Here is a 17,753-nt window from a genome sequence, read left to right on the forward strand (position 1 = left end):
CAACCTCGTGAACCTTCTCTGAACTGCCTCCAATGCAAGTATATCCCTCCTTAAATACGGAGACCAAAACTGTACGCAGTATTCCAGGGATGGTCTTACCAATGCCCTGTACAGTTGGAGCAGGACTTCTCTGCTTTTATACTCTATCCCCCTTGCAATAAAGGCCAACATTCCATTTGCCTTCCTAATTACTTGCTGTAGCTGCATACTAACTTTTTGTGTTTCATGTACAAGAACCCCCAGATCCTTCTGTACTGCAGCATTTTGTAAAATCTCCCCATTTAAATAATAATTTGCTTTTTTAATTTCTCTACCAAAGTGGATAACCTCACACTTTCCCACATTATACTCCATCTGCCAAATTTTTGCCCACTCACTGAATCTATCTATATCCCTTTATATTCTTTACAGTCTCCTCACAACTTGCTTTCCCACCTATCTTTGTATCATCAACAAATTTGGCTACGTTACACATAAATCTAGTTATAAACGTTTTCTGTTTAACAAGTGTACCAGACTGAAACAGCTAAGAGGCCTTTCTTTACAAAGACACACGTTTATCGCAGATACATTAATAAAGGAGCACTTTTTTTGTGAAAGAGTCCAAAATAAAAACAATCTTTTCTATTTTAGATGCTGACAGACCTGCTGTTCATTTCTAGCAATTTCTGTTTTCATCTCAAATTTCCAGCATTTAAATAAAAATTGTTCTGGGATGTGAGTGGCGCTGGTAAAGCCACATTTATTACCCATCCCTTGCTGCCCTGAATTGCTGCCGTCCTTGGGTGATGCAGCTCCCACAGACGTGCTAGGGAGGGGAGTTGTGCTTTTTCATTTTAGCCCATGATTATTAGAGTGTGGTACTATACCCAAGTGAAAGAAAGCAGGTGTTAGTCATAATCAGAAACATTTTTGAACCCATCAAGAGTCCATTGAGCATTTGTCTGTTATTGGCAAGAACGACTGGTGACAAAAATTGAGTATTTTGTCCATTATCTGTTGGTCTGCTTTTTCTTTATGGTATTTTAGGATTATAATAGATGCTTTTATTTTTTTAAAACAAGGCGATTTAAGAACTGTACATTCACTAAGGTCTTCAGCACAAGCCAGCTACAAGATTGCTGTAGTGAAAAGTGAGACATAATATGCTAACACTATTTAGATAGTCATTAGCATTGAGGCTTTACCACAAGCATGTCCAAATAACTATCTGTATAGCTACCAGTCTATTAAATCTGGCAGATTATTAGGTTGTCACCTTCTTTGGCTAGAGACAGGCTTTGGGGAGACCAGCTTTATGTCTGTGAACAGTTCCTTGACTGAAAACTGCATTTATTGATATAAGATACCTTTTGATTTCCTTTGTCTCACTCCAATCTTTAAAGAAAAAGAGGGAGGAGGACTTACGAAATGTTTCAGAGGGAAGAGGAATTGGTACCTTTGAAATCCACTTTAACGAACTGCACTTTAGCCAGGATCTGCTTATTACGAGTATAAATGTGACAGTCTTCTCCCAATTCATTAGTTCTTCATCTGCCATTGCACTGTAGTCTTCTTAGAGATATACACGCAGACACTATGGGAACAGACTATAAGCTTCATGTATAAGTGTCAGCCATGGCTCTGTAGGTAGGTAGCACACTCGCCTCTGAGTCAGAAGGTCGTGGGTTCAAGGGACTTGAGCACAAAAATCTAGGCTGACATTCGAGTGCAGTGCTGAGGGAGTGCTGCACTGTCGGAGGTGCCGTCTTTCGGATGAGATGTTAAGCCGAGACCCCGTCTGCTTTCTCAGGAGGATGTAAAAGATCCCGTGGCACTATTTTGAAGAAGAGCAGGGGAGTTATCCCCGGTGTCCTGGGGCCAATATTTATCCCTCAAACAACATCACTAAAACAGATTATCTGGTCATTATCACATTGCTGTTTGTCGGAGCTTGCTGTGTGCAAATTGGCTGCCGCGTTTCCCACATTACAACAGTGACTACACTCCAAAAGTACTTCATTGGCTGTAAAGCGCTTTGAGACGTCCGGTGGTCATGAAAGGTGCTATAGAAATCCAAGTCTTTCTTTTTTTCTTTCTTATTACATGCAATGGGATGGGGGGGGGGGGCGTCACACATCTGGGGGACATTCATAAAAACCAATACGTTAATTTGATAAATTTGATTCAGCTATGGAAAGCATCTTTTGTTTTTCAATATCCCAAATTTGAACTTCAAAAGCTGTGAAAGGTACAGCCCCGGCCAGCAAGCAGCCCTTGTGCTTTCTGCAATATGCAATAATGAACGATGCCCTGTGTCCAGGAATAGATCAAATACTTAAACTCAAGTAAGCTGATTATTCTGGCAGGAGGTAATTGACAGATTGTACATATATCTTGAGTTATCTTTCATGGGCAAGTCATCGCTAGAGTCCTCCTCAACCGTCTTCTCCCGGAGTCGCAGTGCGGATTTCGTCCCCTACGGGGCACAACGGACATGATTCTTGCAGTGTGACAGCTATAGGAAAAATGCAGGGAACAGCACCAACCCTTATACATGGCCTTCTTCGACCTTACAAAGGCCTTTGACACTGTCAACCGCAAGGGTCTATGGAGCGTCCTCCTCCGTTTCAGATGCCCCCAAAAGTTCATCATCATCCTCCGCCTACTCCACGGAGGATGGTGATTCTGACCAACGGATCCCTTACAGACCCAATCCACGTCCGGACCAAGGTCAAACAGGGATGCGTCATCGCCCCAACCCTCTTCTCAATCCTCCTCGCTGCCATGCTCCACCTCACAGTCAACAAGCTCCCAGCTGGAGTGGAACTAAACTACAGAACCAGAGAGAACCTGTTCAACCTTCGCCGTCTCCAGGCTAGGTCCAAGACCACCCCAACCTCTGTCGTCGAGCTACAGTACGCGGACGACGCCTGCGTCTGCGCACATACAGAGGCTGAACTCCTAGTCATTGTCAATGTATTTACTGAGGCGTACGAAAGCATGGGCCTTACGCTAAACATCCGTAAGACAAAGGTTCTCCACCAACCTGTCCTCGCCGCACAGCACTGACCCTCAGTCATCAAGATCCACGGCGCGGCCCTGGACAACGTGGACCATTTCCCATAACTCGGGACCTCTTATCAACAAGAGCAGACATTGACGACGAGATTCAACACTGCCTCCAGTGTGCCAGTGCAGCCTTCGGCTGCCTGAGGAAAAGAGTGTTTGAAGATCAGGCCCTCAAAACTGCCACCAAGCTCATGGTGTACAGGGCCATAATAATACCCACCCTACTATATGGCTCAGAGACATGGACCATGTACAGTAGACACCTCAAGTCACTGGAGAAATACCACCAACGATGTCTCCGCAAGATCCTACAAATCCCCTGGGAGGACAGACGCACCAACATTAGCGTCCTCGACCAGGCCAACATCCCCAGCATTGAAGCACTGACCACACTTGATCAGCTCCGCTGGGCAGGCCACATGTTCGTTTGCCAAACACGAAACTCCCAAAGCAAGCGATCTACTCGGAACTCCTTCACGGCAAACGAGCCAAAGGTGGGCAGAGGAAACGTTACAGGGACACCCTCAAAGCCTCCCTGATAAAGTGCAACATCCCCACTGACACCTGGGACCAGTCCGCCCTAAATGGAGGAAGTGCATCCAGGAGGGCGCTGAGCACCTCGAGTCTCAACGCCGAGAGCATGAAAAAATCAAGCGCAGGCAACGGAAAGAGCGTGCGGCAAACCAGTCCCACCCACCCTTTCCCTCAACGACTATCTGTCCCACCTGTGACAGGGACTGTGGTTTTCATATTGGACTGTACAGCCACCTAAGAACTCATGTTAAGAGTGGAAGCAGTCCGAGGGACTGCCTATGATGATGATATCAATTTGCCTTGAATTACTGGAGCACACTTTGTTTGGAGGTGGTTCTCATGGAGTTCCATTGTAGATACTCATGTAGAAGCGTAGTACACATGGTGGTCCAGACTTAGTATCATCAGCAGAATTAACGGTCATGTCTATTAATAATGTTGCACCCAAGGAGAGGGTGCAGAGGATGTTGCCGGGACTGGAGAATTTTAGCTACGAGGAAAGATTGGATAGGCTGGTCTTTGGAACAGAGGAGGCTAATTGAGGTGTATAAAATTATGAGGGGCCCAGATAGAGTGGATAGGAAGGATCTATTCCCCTGAGCAGAGAGATCAATAACCAGGGGAAATAGATTTAAAGTAATTGCTAGAAGGATTAAAGTGGAATTCAGGAGAATTTTTTTCACCCAGAGGGTAGTGGGGGTCTGGAACTCACTGCCTGAAAGGGTGGTAGAGGCAGAAACCCTCACCACATTGAAAAAATATTTAGGTATGCATTGAAGGGCCGTAACCAACAGAGCTGGAAAGTGGGATTAGGCCGGATAGCCCTCTGTCAGCCGGTGCGGACACAATGGGCTGAAATGGCCTCCTTCTGTGCCGTAGATTTCTATGATTCTATGATTTAAGGAGAAAGTAAGAGTTAAACGTTCTGTAAAAGCAGCACGAGCTGAAATCTGCTTTCTTGCTACAGTTTATCTGTTACTTTTAATAAAGCTAGTACATAGTTTACAGGGTATACTGACAGAGTGTGTTTAGTCTTCTGCTTTCAAAATCTGTCAGATCATGAGAAGGCTCATGTCTTAAGCTGTAAGCTAAATACAGTAACGTGTTTCTGTTCGACCCCTAGGCAATGCTACATTAGCAGACAGTATGCCTGTAAAGTCATACTACAGTTCAGAGAGGGCTCCCTTGCAACGAAGATTCACTAGATTGATTCCTGGGATGAGAGGGCTGTCCTATGAGGAGATATTGAGTAGATTTGGCCCATACTCTCTGTAGTTTAGGAGAATGAGAGGTGATCTCATTGAAACATGTAAGATTCTGAGGGGGATTGACGGGGTAAATGCTGAGAGATTGGATAGTCTCTCATAGTTGCAGAATAAGGGGTCGGCCATTTAGGACTGAGATAAGGAGGAATTTCTTCACTCAGAGGGTTGTGAATCTTTGGAATTCTCTACCCCAGGGAGCTGTGGATGTACAGTCGATGAGTATATTCAAGACTGAATAAGATAGATTTTTGGACTCTAGCGGAATCAAGGAATATGGAGATCAGGCAAGAAAATGGAGTTGAGGTCGAAGATCAGTCATGATCTTATTGAATGGCGGAGCAGGCTTGAGGGGCCTTACGGCCTACTCCTGCTCCTAATTCTTACGTTCTTATTACAGGAGTAATCTTTGGCATAAAGCACAAATAAATATCTCAGTAATGCCAAAAAATGTAACATATTTCAGCCAACAATTTTACCACCAGTCTTGCAGATATTCCACATAAGCTTTGTTTGATTACCTGTTGATTTCAGTCTTGCAAATGAGCTCAAAGGCATACTCTTTGGCGTGTTGGACGTTGACCATGACATCAATACTCTGAGTCTCCAGAGGCATGAGAACCCCAAAGCCATCATTAGGTTGCACGTCCACATACTGTAACAAACAAAAACAGCTGAGCAAACCAGCTTTGAGCTTTATGTTGTCAAATGTTTAATTCAGTGTTGTGAGCTGAGGACTGCACTCTGGGACAGGCTTAAGTGCAATACTTTGAGGTATTTTGTACCTCTGAACCTTTACAAATGTAAAGTCTTTATTTTGGGGATTCTTTAATCAGTAGCTCAAGGGTATAAATTTAAATGTATTCATTCACAGGATGTAGATGTTGCTGGCAATGCCGGCATTTATTGCCCATCCCTAATTGCCCTTGAGAAGGTGGTGGTGAGCCGCCTTCTTGAACCGCGGCAGTCCTTGTGGTGAACCATTGGTGATCATTTTCCAACATTCTATTGACTCTGGTTCAGTTCCTATGGATTGGAGGGTAGCTAACGTAACCCCACTTTTTAAAAAAGGAGGGAGAGAGAAAACATGGAATTATAGACTGGCTAGCCTGACATCGGTGGTGGGGAAAATGCTGGAATCAATTATTAAAGATGTAACAGCAGTACATTTGGAAAGCAGTGACAAGTCAGCATGGATCTATGAAAGGGAAATCATGCTTGACAAATTTTCTAGAATTTTTTGAGGATGTAATTAGTAAAGTGGACAAGGAGAACCAGTGGATGTGGTGTATTTGGGCTTTCAAAAGGCTTTTGACAATGTCTCACCCAAGAGATCAGTGTGCAAAATTAAGGCACATGGTATTGGGAATAATGTATTGACGTGGATAGAGAACTGGTTGACAGACAGGAAGCAAAGAGTAGGAATAAACGGGTCCTTTTCAGAATGGCAGCCAGTGACTAGTGGGGTGCCACAGGGTTCAGTGCTGGGACCCCAGCTATTTACAATATACATTAATGATTTAGACGAAGGAATTGAAAGTAATATCTCCAAGTTTGCAGATGACACCAAGCTGGGTGGCAGTGCGAGCTGCGAGGAGGATGCTAAGAGGCTGCAGGGCGACTTGAACAGGTTAGATGAATGGGCAAATGCATGGCAGATGTAATATAATGTGGATAAATGTGAGGTTATCCACTTTGGTGGCAAAAACAGGAAGGCAGATTATTATCTGAATGGTGACAGTTTAGTAAAAGGGGAGGTGCAGAGAGACCTGGGTGTCATGGTACATCAGTCATTGAAGGTAGGCATGCAGGTACAGCAGGCAGGAAAGAAAGCAAATGGCATGCTGGCCTTCATAGCGAGGGGATTTGAGCATAGGAACAAGGAGGTCGTACTGCAGTTGTACAGGGCCTTGGTGAGGCCACACCTTGAATATTGTGTGCAATTTTGGTCTCCTAATCTGAGGAAGGATGTGCTTGCTATTGAGGGAGTGCAGCAAAGGTTCATCAGACTGATTCCCGGGATGGCAGGACTGACATATGAGGAAAGACTGGATTGGCTAGGCTTATACTCACTGGAATTTAGAAGAATGAGAGGGGATCTTATAAAATAGCTAAAATTCTGACGGGACTGGACAGGTTAGTTGCAGGTAGAATGTTCCCGATGTTGGGGAAGTCCAGAACCAGGGGTCACAAATCTAAAGATAAGGGATAAGCCATATAGGACCGAGATGAGGAGAAACTTTTTCACCCAGAGTTGTGAACCTGTGGAATTCTCTGCCACAGAAAATTGTTGAGTCCAGTTCGATGGACATATTCAAGAGGGAGTTAGATGTGGCCCTTACGACTAAAGGAATCAGGGGATATGGTGAGAAGGCAGGGACGGGGTACTGAGGTTGCATGATCAGCCATGATCATATTGAATGGCGGTGCAGGCTTGAAGGGCCGAATGGCCTGCTCCTGCATCTATTTTCTATGTTTCTATATTTCTATGAAGGTACTCCCACAGTGCTGACTTTATCGTAGTGGTTTGGTACAGTGTCTCGCTGGGCCATTTCAGAGGGCAGTTAAGAGTCAACCACATTGCTGTAGGTCTGGAGTCACATATAGGCCAGACCGGGTAAGGGCAGCAGGTTTCCTTCCCTGAAGGACATTAGTGAACCAGTTAGGTTTTTAAGACAAAACGGTAGTTTCATAGTCACCATTACTGATACTACATTTTTTTTTTAATTCCAGATTTATTTAATTCAATTCAACTGAATTTAGATTCCACAGATGCCATGTGGGATTTGAACTCAGATTATTAGACCAAGGCTCTGGATTACTAGCCCAGTAACATAACCACTATGCTACCGTACCCATATCTGATCATAAGCACCAACAGACAGGTATAGGTACTAATACATCTCTTGTGTGAAGTACTTTATTATTGATCACTACTGAGAGCTGTTGTAAATTACTGGTCAACAGTTTATGGAACTAACCTAGAAAATGATAGCACTGGAAGCTTAGCACAAGTTAGTATTGCACAAAGTCTATTCAGTAACCTCTAGGAATTGTCCAAATGACAGCAGGTAATAATGACCATACTATTGCACCCCCATTATCAGTCTCTAAAGAACTCTTGTCTTTTGATGCCGTCAAACAGGGAAAAATATTTTCTCATAAACACAGCACTTCAGCAAAATCAACCTGTGCTTATTGCCCAGTATAAATGGGACTGATATTGCACAATCTCCAGACCATTGCCCTTTAGATTTCCCAAGTATCCACATTCAATAAATTGATCTGGTCGGGTCATTTAAATCGTTTGGTGGCATTCACAGCACAAATGTATGTTGTGCTGTGTGTGCCACAGGAGTGGGAAGCTGAGAGTTTGGGTGCCAGCAACCATGGAAAGAATGAAAGACCTGTATTTATATAGCGCCTTTCAAGACCACCGGACATCTCAAAGCGCTTTACAACCAATCAAGTACTTTTGAAGTGTAGTCACTGTTGTAATGTAGAAAACGCGGCAGCCAATTTGCACACAAGCAAGCTCCCACACACAGCAATGTGATGACTAGATAATCTGTTTTTTGTTATGTTGATTGAAGGATAAATATTGGCTCCAGGACACCGAGGAGAACTTCCTTGCTCTTTTTCGAAATAATGCCATGGGCCTTGGTTTAACATCTCATCCGAAAGATGGCACCTCCGACAGTGCAGCACTCCCTCAGCACTGCCCCTCCGACAGTGCAGCACTCCCTCAGCACTGCCCTTCCGACAGTGCAGCACTCCCTCAGCACTGCCCCTCCAACAGTGCAGCATTGCCCCTCCGACAGTGCAGCACTCCCTCAGCACTGCCCCTCCGACAGTGCAGCACTCCCTCAGCATTGCCCCTCCGACAGTGCAGCACTACCCCTCCGACAGTGCAGCACTCACTCAGCACTACCCCTCCGACAGTGCAGCACTGCCCCTCCGACAGTGCAGCACTCACTCAGCACTGCCCCTCCGACAGTGCAGCACTCCCTCAGCACTGCCCCTCCGACTGTGCAGCACTCCCCCAGCACTGCAGTGGAGTGTCAGCCTAGATTTTAATTTTTTTTTTGTGCTCAAGTCTCTGGAGTGGGACTTGAACCCACAACCTTGACTCCGGGGCGAAAGTGCTGTCCACTGAGCCACGGCTGGCACGAGTTTGTGGCTGACCGTACAGCATAGCAAGTTTCTCTTCTGGCATCTTTTGGGGCACAACGATTCATTCAATGATTTTATCCCTGGAAATTAAAATGCCCCGTGGGTCTCGGTCTCACACCGCCTTCCTGTGGGTTCCGATCTCAACCTACTCTTCTGAGCAGGCGAGAGGGATGCCCATCAGAAGCCAGCGGGGTCCTGCTTCAAATATGCAGATCAGGCTCCAATGCTGTCATTGGCGCCCGACTGTAACTTTAACCCGAGGTCTGTGCGGGGCAAGCCATTGTGATATCAGGGCCAGAAGAGGCCAAAGGGACTACCATACTTTATCTATAGGTGGTATTTTATCCCATATTTTATTTTTCTTACTGATAAATATCATCTCCCAATAGGATAGAAATTCAAGAATGTCTCTCTTACCTCCGGAATTCCAATAAATCCAAATTCCTGGCACAGGATCGATTTGTTGGTGACCCTGATAGTAGTCCACACAGACTCGTAGATTGAACAAGGACCAAAGTCAATGGTTTGCGGTTTGATCTCCAAGTCTGAGCTGGTGACAATGGCGTGCACAGTGAAAGTAAGTAGCCGAGTCTAAAAGAAAGGACAAAACCTGGTGAACTTCTTTGCGGAGAAGTCTTTCAAATTATGTATTTTTGGTAGAGAGAGAAAGAGAGAGAGAGAGAGTGAGAGAGAAAGAAAGAGAAAGAAAGAGAGAGAAAGAGAAAGAGAGAGAAAGAAATATAAATTGGGCAGTTTCATTCCAGTCAGTTACTGGTTAATACTCAATCAAATCAAAAAATACCTGAGATTCGATGGGTGATTTATTTTCTGCGTGTGTTACTTTAGGGCAGGTGCAACCGATTTACTTTAATCATTTGTACCAAAAAAATCATCCTTCAAAAAACTTTTCCCCTTATGCCAACTAGAAACTGAATTTTTGCTTTTTCGGTTTAATATATCGAAGGGTGTGATGCACAAAGATACTCATCTTGGCCTGGCTGCCTCTACGAAGGGCTGGAAGTAAAATACAATTGCTTGCAGCAAGTAAGTGAAGCATCCACACGACAATGGAAGCAGCGACGAGAGGTTCTGGTTATGAGGAGAGACCAGAGAAACTGGAGCGCTTTGCATTGATATGGAGAAGGATAAGAGGAGATCTGATAGAAGAGTTCAAAATTGTGAAGGACTTTGATCAGTTAAATAGAGAAAATCTATCTGCATGGATTGGTAGGTCAACAACTTTGGGGCATAAATTTGGGATAACCAAATAAAATTAGGAGCCAGTTTTTATTTGGACAGAATTATTAGGACGTAGAATGCCCCACCAGACCAAGTGGTGGAAATTCCTGATAGATTTTAAAAGGGATATGGAGAAATATTTGAAAAGATCAGAAACGAGTATGGGGAAAGAGAGACAGTGTTGGACTGAACAGCCTCCTCCTATGCTATAAAGGTCAATGATTCTACAACTGTCGCACAAGCACACTGAATTTTATGGCAAGAATAATTGAGGTGCAATATTGAAGCTACATAAAACCTTTGTCAGGCCAGAGTCATCGGGCTCAATTTTCCCCAATGCCATTTTTTGCTATATCCGACCACGCCCACCAAAAAACGGGAAAGTTTCCTCGTTCTAATTTTTGAAATTGGCGCCGCACAGCCTGTCTTTTATCTTCAGGGGGGTGGAGCATAATGTCTGCACCGAAAAAAGAATGCCCCCTCCCCCCCGTTCTGCACGTGCGCGGGAAAAAAGTAAACTTTTTACGTGTCTCGTATGGGCGCACAAGCCCAGTACACCTCCCGGTCTGAATTCAGACATTTTTAAAGAGCCAGCTGAGTGTGAGAACTTTAATTCTGAGAGGAAAAAAATCAGAGCTGCAATATGCAACGCAGCTCAAGGACCAAGAATTTCTCACAGGATGAAGTGGAGGCACCAGTTATTGTAACTGAGGCCAGACGGAGCTGGACACCAGCAGAGGTCACATAAAAGTTTCACCAAAAGAAAAGAAGAAATGCTGGAACCAACTTTCACAAAGTTACTGTGCAATAGTGACCACCCCGAGGTCTGGAGGCCAGTGCACAAAGTAGCAGGACCTTGGTCAAGTAGTTAGTGCAAATAATATTTTCATTTATTCACTGGAATTGCAACTGTAAATGTGACCATCTGTATGTCCCACCCAGCAGAAAGACACCCTCTCTAAAAAGTTATATTTTCATCTTTGCAGAGGAAGGTGGCACATAATAAAAGGGAAAGAACTCGAACAGGAGGAGGCCCGGCAAATCTGCAGCCACTGACACCCTTGGAAGAGAGGGTCGCTGCTTTGATGGGTCCTGCCTGGAGAAAAGCAACCACCACTGCACAAGCTGGGCCCACACTCGAGGGAGAGAGCAAGTCCTGCAAATTCTGGAGTCGCAGATGCAGACGCAGCATGGATTCATGAAGGGGAAATCATGTGTAACTAATTTACTAGAATTCTTTGAGGATATAATGAGCATGGTGGCTAGAGGTGTACCGATGGATGTGGTGTATTTAGATTTCCAAAAGGCATTCGATAAGGTGCCACACAAAAGGTTATTGCAGAAGATAGAGGTACGCGGAGTCAGAGGAAATGTATTAGCATGGATAGAGAATTGGCTGGCGAACAGAAAGCAGAGAGTCGGGATAAATGGGTCCTTTTCGGGTTGGAAATCAGTGGTTAGTGGTGTGCCACAGGGATCGGTGCTGGGACCACAACTGTTTACAATATACATAGATGACCTGGAAGAGGGGACAGAGTGTAGTGCAACAAAATTTGCAGATGACACTAAGATTAGTGGGAAAGCGGGTTGTGTAGAGGACACAGAGAGGCTGCAAAGAGATTTGGATAGGTTAAGCGAATGGGCGAAGGTTTGGCAGATGGAATACAATGTCGCAAAGTGTGAGGTCATCCACCTTGGGAAAAAAAACAGTAAAAGGGAATATTATTTGAATGGGGAGAAATTACAACATGCTGAGATGCAGAGGGACCTGGGGGTCCATCCCAAAAAGTTAGTTTGCAGGTGCAGCAGGTAATCAGGAAGGCGAATGGAATGTTGGCCTTCATTGCGAGAGGGATGGAGTACAAAAGCAGGGAGGTCCTGCTGCAACTGTATAGGGTATTGGTAAGGCCGCACCTGGAGTACTGCGTGCAGTTTTGGTCACCTTACTTAAGGAAGGATATACTAGCTTTGGAGGGGGTACAGAGACGATTCACTAGGCTGATTCCGGAGATGAGGGGGTTACCTTATGATGATAGATTGAGTAGACTGGGTCTTTACTCGTTGGAGTTCAGAAGGATGAGGGGTGATCTTATAGAAACATTTAAAATCATGAAAGGGATAGACAAGATAGAGGCAGAGAGGTTGTTTCCACTGGTAGGGGAGGCTAGAACTAGGGTTACAGCCTCAAAATACGGGGGAGCCAATTTAAAACCGAGTTGAGAAGGAATTTCTTCTACCAGAGGGTTGTGAATCTGTGGAATTCTCTGCCCAAGGAAGCAGTTGAGGCTAGCTCATTGAATGTATTCAAGTCACGGATAGATAGATTTTTAACCAATAAGGGAATTAAGGGTTACGGAGAGAGGGCGGGTAAGTGGAGCTGAGTCCACGGCCAGATCAGCCATAATCTTGTTGAATGGCGGAGCAGGCTCGAGGGGTTAGATGGGCTACTCCTGTTCCTAATTCTTATGTTCTTATTAACGCAGCCCTCTCACACAGTCTGCATCGCTCAGGTGCAGGTATGAACACCTGTCTTGATATATCCGATGTGGGTAAGGCCTCCTGCCCATCATCCTATGTGCTCTGAGGTTCAAGCGATGACGTCAAATCAATTGTCTCCTCCTCAGCACCATCATGCAGAAGGCATGCACAAGGCTTGGCATTGTCAGTATTGCCCCCATGATTAAATTGTAACTTTGCAATCAGCTCAAAATAGGACAAAGCACTCACACTTCTTCTTCCCTCTCTCTTCTCCCCAAGGTGCAACCCTAGTATGGACCACATCCTGGTCTGCGCATTCGCAATAGGCTTGCTTAGAGAACGGGAAGCTAGACATTTGGGGCAATAAAGTGTAATGCAGTTCTTGAATTTTAGATTTTTTTCAAAGTACCACCCCACCACCAAACGTCTCCTCACCAGGCTCGAGGGTGGGAGCGTCGGCCGGCAGAATTGCTCCTTCGGCCGACACAGGGACTTGGCTTCCAGCCCCCCACACCCCCTCCCAGTCTTCTTTTGAAGCTGAACCTGCTGAGGTAGGACAGTATTGAGGATGAAAACAGAGCTTTTAGAAATTGATCATTTATAACCTTTATAACCTAAGGGTTCTCATCCCTTTTATAAATGTGGCTGGCAGTTCAGTTCGGCTTCCACCCCACCGCCAGGCTTCTTTTGAGGCTGAGCCTCAAGTCCGTGTGTCCGGGTGAGGGAACGATTCTGCCGGCCGACGCTCCGACCCTCGAGCCCGGTGAGGAGACGTTCGGTGGTGGGGTGGTACTTTGAAAAAAATCAAAAATTCAAGAATTGCATTAGACTTCCATTTTCTCCCTTTTGACTTTGAAACAATTAAGCTTCATGATACATATTCTTTGCCTTCTTGACCCCCTCCAAAACTTTGCCTAAAAACAATGCCGTCTTTCTGCGCCGATTTTGTAATGTGTGCTGCTTTTTCTTAAGTGCCCAGAAGGTTTTTTGGGAGTGGTCACACACACCATCCGAGGAAAAATGTAAGTTGGCCAAACTTGCTTAAATGTGAAAAACTGGCGCAGATATCATGTTACGCCCCCATGACGCAAAAAAATCGTAATCTAAAAAAATCAAAACTAACTGAATTACGTGGGCGCAGAAACTTTGGGGAAACTTGGAGATTTTTATTTACTCCCAAAAAAATGGTGCACGCCAAAAAAACGGAGCAGATAATTGGAGAAAAGTGAGCCCATAGTCCTGTGTGCAGTTCTGGGCTCCACACTATAGGAAGAATTTTGAGGCAATAGAGTGGGAGCAGTGCAAGTTCACCAAGATTCTACCTCGTACGAGGAAATACAAATACAAAGGCACACTTGAGAAAGTGGGGATGTTATTATTAGGAGTCATTTGACAGAGGTTTATCAGATTATGAAGGGCTGGGACAGAGCAGATAGAAACTGACTGTTTGCAGTGTTTGAAGGGCTTAGAGGGAAGGGACAAAGGTACAAGATTAAATGCAAGAACTTTAGGACAGGGAGCAAGAGAAACTTTTTACACAGTGGGTTGAAATTGTGGAATTACTGCCTGATGCAGAGACTATAGGTGTTTTTTGTCTTATTGCTTGGGCAATGTATGGGCAGAGTGGATTACCTGTCCGTTATAGAACCTGCCTGATTTTTAGTTCATTGAAATGAATGGAAATGAACATTGGGTTATTGACATCCGGGTGGCAAGTTGGAAAATCTACCCCCTATCAATCTTTAAGAATAGGTTAGACAGGGGATAAAGGGATATGTGACCAGGCTGGGCACATGCTTTTGTGCAGGATAAACACCAACACAGACTGGTTGGGCCAAAAGGCCTGTTTCTATGTTGTAAGCTGTATGTAATTCTATAGTGCAAAATGGTTTGCTTCACACCAGCGCTGCAGTTATAGCAGAAATGTAGCCAGACCATGGAGTATGGAGGAGGGAGTCCAGGTCTGCTTCACTTCAGAGTCAATTCAGGCCTTGAAATCCGCTTTATATGGGGCCGGAATTTATGATCAGCGGTAAAGTGAAAGCGTTCGTCCCTTTCCACGAAGTAAGGTTCCCACAAAGATCTCACAATCTCTGTTTGGGTTTTCCGACGTGTAATTCAAATCAACGGAAGTCAATGGGGATTCCCTAACGCAAGTTACTGTGATGTCAGCAAGCTGTCAAAGCAGCCAATCAAAATGCAGAATTCTCTCAGACAGCGAGCCCGGAAGTGGGAAAGCTCCTAAAATTCTAACTTTTTAACAATGTTAGAGAGAGCAAAACAAAGATTGGGGCTTCTGCATGGGGAAAAGGCAAACCTGAAATAAAGATGATCAAACTTTAACAAAATTATTTTTTTTAAAGTTTCTTAAACATTTTAATTTTTTATTAAAATGGATACATTTCACACTGCAAAAATTAAAATTAGTTTTTCAAGGCCATAACCTTTGATTAGTGGTCAATACGCTGTTAAAACCTCAGTTACACTTAATCCAACAAGGTCTGGCTTTTAGTGGGGAATTTAACAGCGGGATTATCACAGACAAGCTGAAGATTTTGTCAGTTTCCCTGATTTTAGAGATTATACAGATTGCTGGCTATGGGGGGGGGGGGAGTGGGGGGGGCGGTGCACAGCCCAGCCAGTGTCGGAGCTGTGAACGACTGACCGCAACTTCAGGCATTCTGCACGCACCCGCGCCAAATCCTGAAGTTGCGGTAGGTTTCAAAGGCGGAATGACGCCGAACGCTGCCGGTCTCAGTCAACCCGACCGCAAATTCCGGGCATACATTTAGGGTCACTGCAGAGCTGTAATCGCTTTGCACTAATGCTGCAGTTGTAGACTGGACAGTTAAGTGATCTTAGAATTTCTTACACTAATCGATCAAACATTTTGATAATCTTAACTGTTGCACTGGGAAAAACAAACATTTAAGTTTCAAATGGACACAGTTTTGTCATATTACAAAAATAATGCAGTCACCTGATTTGATGCCCATATGTGCATTGGAGCCTCCAGGATACCAGTTTTCTCATTAAAGAATATTTCAGCATCTTTTGGTAAAGATTGCCTGAAATACATAACATGCCTTTTCAATACTGAATGTCATTTGCAGCTTTCAAAAAAACGCAGGGGTGATATTAGGCAATCCCCTACAACATTATCTTCTGTGAATTTCTAATCTACAAATAATATTTCCAAATGAACAATATGCCTCACAAATATATTAACACAATTATAATTTTGTTTCTCTTTACTTTAGTGCCAAAATACTACTGCAAGTCGGCAATAATTGTAAAATCAGAAAAATAGAATGCTATACAGCTATTGTTATTCTAATCTTACAAGTGTAGTAATGAAAATGAATGGGGTCCCAATAAAAAAAGCATCTGTCTGTACATGCTGCAATTTTAACAATAAATGCTAGCTAAACATTTTAATTTTTATTCAAGTAGATCCATAAAAGTTTACAGCACAGAAGGAAGCCATTTGGCCCATGCCAGCACTCCACATGAGCAACCCAAAACTGATCTTGCTGCCCTGCTTTATCCCCGTAGTACTTTATCTTGTTCCACTTCAAGTATTTAACCTTAAAGATGTGGCATGTTCCAATAACCCTCGGTGTAAAGACATTAATTTTACCCTCGCTCCTCACTCTCTTAGTGCCAAGTTTACAATGATGACATTTTGTCACCAACTCGAGGTTATCGTCTCTTCCCAATCACTATCAAAATCCATCATAATTTTAAAAATCTCAACTGAATCTCTTAGCTTTCTCTACTTCATAGCCCCAGTATCTCAAGTCTTTCTTTACTATTATAGTTTCCCAATTCTATCATCATCCTAGTGAATCAATGCTGTATGCTCTCTGTGACTTTAATATCCTTTCTATAATGGGTCATCCAAAACTGAACACAGCACACTAACTACAGCCTAACCATTTTGCAATTACATTATTGTATAGATCCAGTAAATTCTAATCAGTAACAATTTCATCGAGATTACAATTTAACATACAACACCACAGATTGCGTGTGATAGGAGTGAGAAATATTAAACAATGTTGTTTCAATCACATTGGCCAGGTTTTAATGACTTCATTCAAGTTAGCATGCAGACTTGCTCTGAAATTCACAGCATCAGAGAGCAGGTGCAGACACTTGAAGCATAGTCAAAACTGGGCCCATCCACTCAGCTGCCTCCATTCTTCTGGATCCCTGTAGTTCTCCCTCTATCTCTGTTTTGACCCCATAGCACTTTAGTTTCTCTTCTCTCTCCCTCCAAGCCTTCATCTAATTAATTCCCTCCATGAGACCAGCTTCATGTTACCTTGATCCAAACCGCATGCAGCACCTGACCATTTAATAATCTTCCCAAACTGACCCTTGTTGTGAAGCAGTTCCTTCCGCTTTCAAAACTGCTGTATTCACCCTGCTGTTAAAAAGCCTTATCCTTTATTCCTCTATCCTCTGCAACTATGACATCTCCTACCTCACCTTCCTCTACAAGGCTCTAAAATGTGCCATCGATATCCAACACTGCGCCCACCTCTCCTGCCCGTCCCTATTCACATCCCTTCACTCTGGCTTCCATTACAAAAAGAGCTGAGAGGGCCCATGTCACTGTGCAGATTCTGTGATCACACTTTTGTTATCCCTCCTCATTCTCCACCTTCGCATTCGGCAGTGTCAATTAAACATCTTCCTCCACTGCGTTTCCTCCATAGTCCATTTGTGTAGCACTGCCTTCACATGGCTCTATTCATGTGTATCTCACCCCACAGCCAGCCTAACTCCTGTAATGGTTCCTCAAGAACCTGCAGGCTTACTTCCATAGTGCCTTATGTTTGGATCCTTGGCCTTGTCATCTATATTTTGCCCTTGGCAACATGGGGTCAGTTTTCATATGTACGACAACAACACTCAGCTTTACTGTGCTGTCCCAACTGCTTGGAGCCACAACTTTCTGCAGCTCAAACTGGCAAGACCAAAGCTATTGTTTAATCCCCACCAGAAACA

At 44.1% G+C, this 17,753-nt stretch overlaps 1 protein-coding gene across 3 annotated transcripts in view; it reads right to left on the minus strand.

Annotated features, from left to right (window-relative positions):
- Positions 1 to 17,753, minus strand: part of cfap74 (cilia and flagella associated protein 74) — a 224,664-nt gene that overhangs the window by 63,516 nt on the left and 143,395 nt on the right. For all 3 annotated transcript variants that reach the window (XM_070860623.1, XM_070860622.1, XM_070860624.1), the window contains 3 exons: positions 15,718 to 15,805; positions 9,438 to 9,611; positions 5,369 to 5,502 (listed from right to left, as the gene is read on the minus strand). In XM_070860623.1, coding sequence (XP_070716724.1) covers positions 5,369 to 5,502; positions 9,438 to 9,611; positions 15,718 to 15,805 — 396 coding nt within the window. The remainder of the gene's footprint in view (positions 1 to 5,368; positions 5,503 to 9,437; positions 9,612 to 15,717; positions 15,806 to 17,753) is intronic.

This window comes from Pristiophorus japonicus, chromosome 18 (genome assembly GCF_044704955.1).
Source record: "Pristiophorus japonicus isolate sPriJap1 chromosome 18, sPriJap1.hap1, whole genome shotgun sequence".
Classification (NCBI taxonomy): domain Eukaryota; kingdom Metazoa; phylum Chordata; class Chondrichthyes; family Pristiophoridae; genus Pristiophorus; species Pristiophorus japonicus.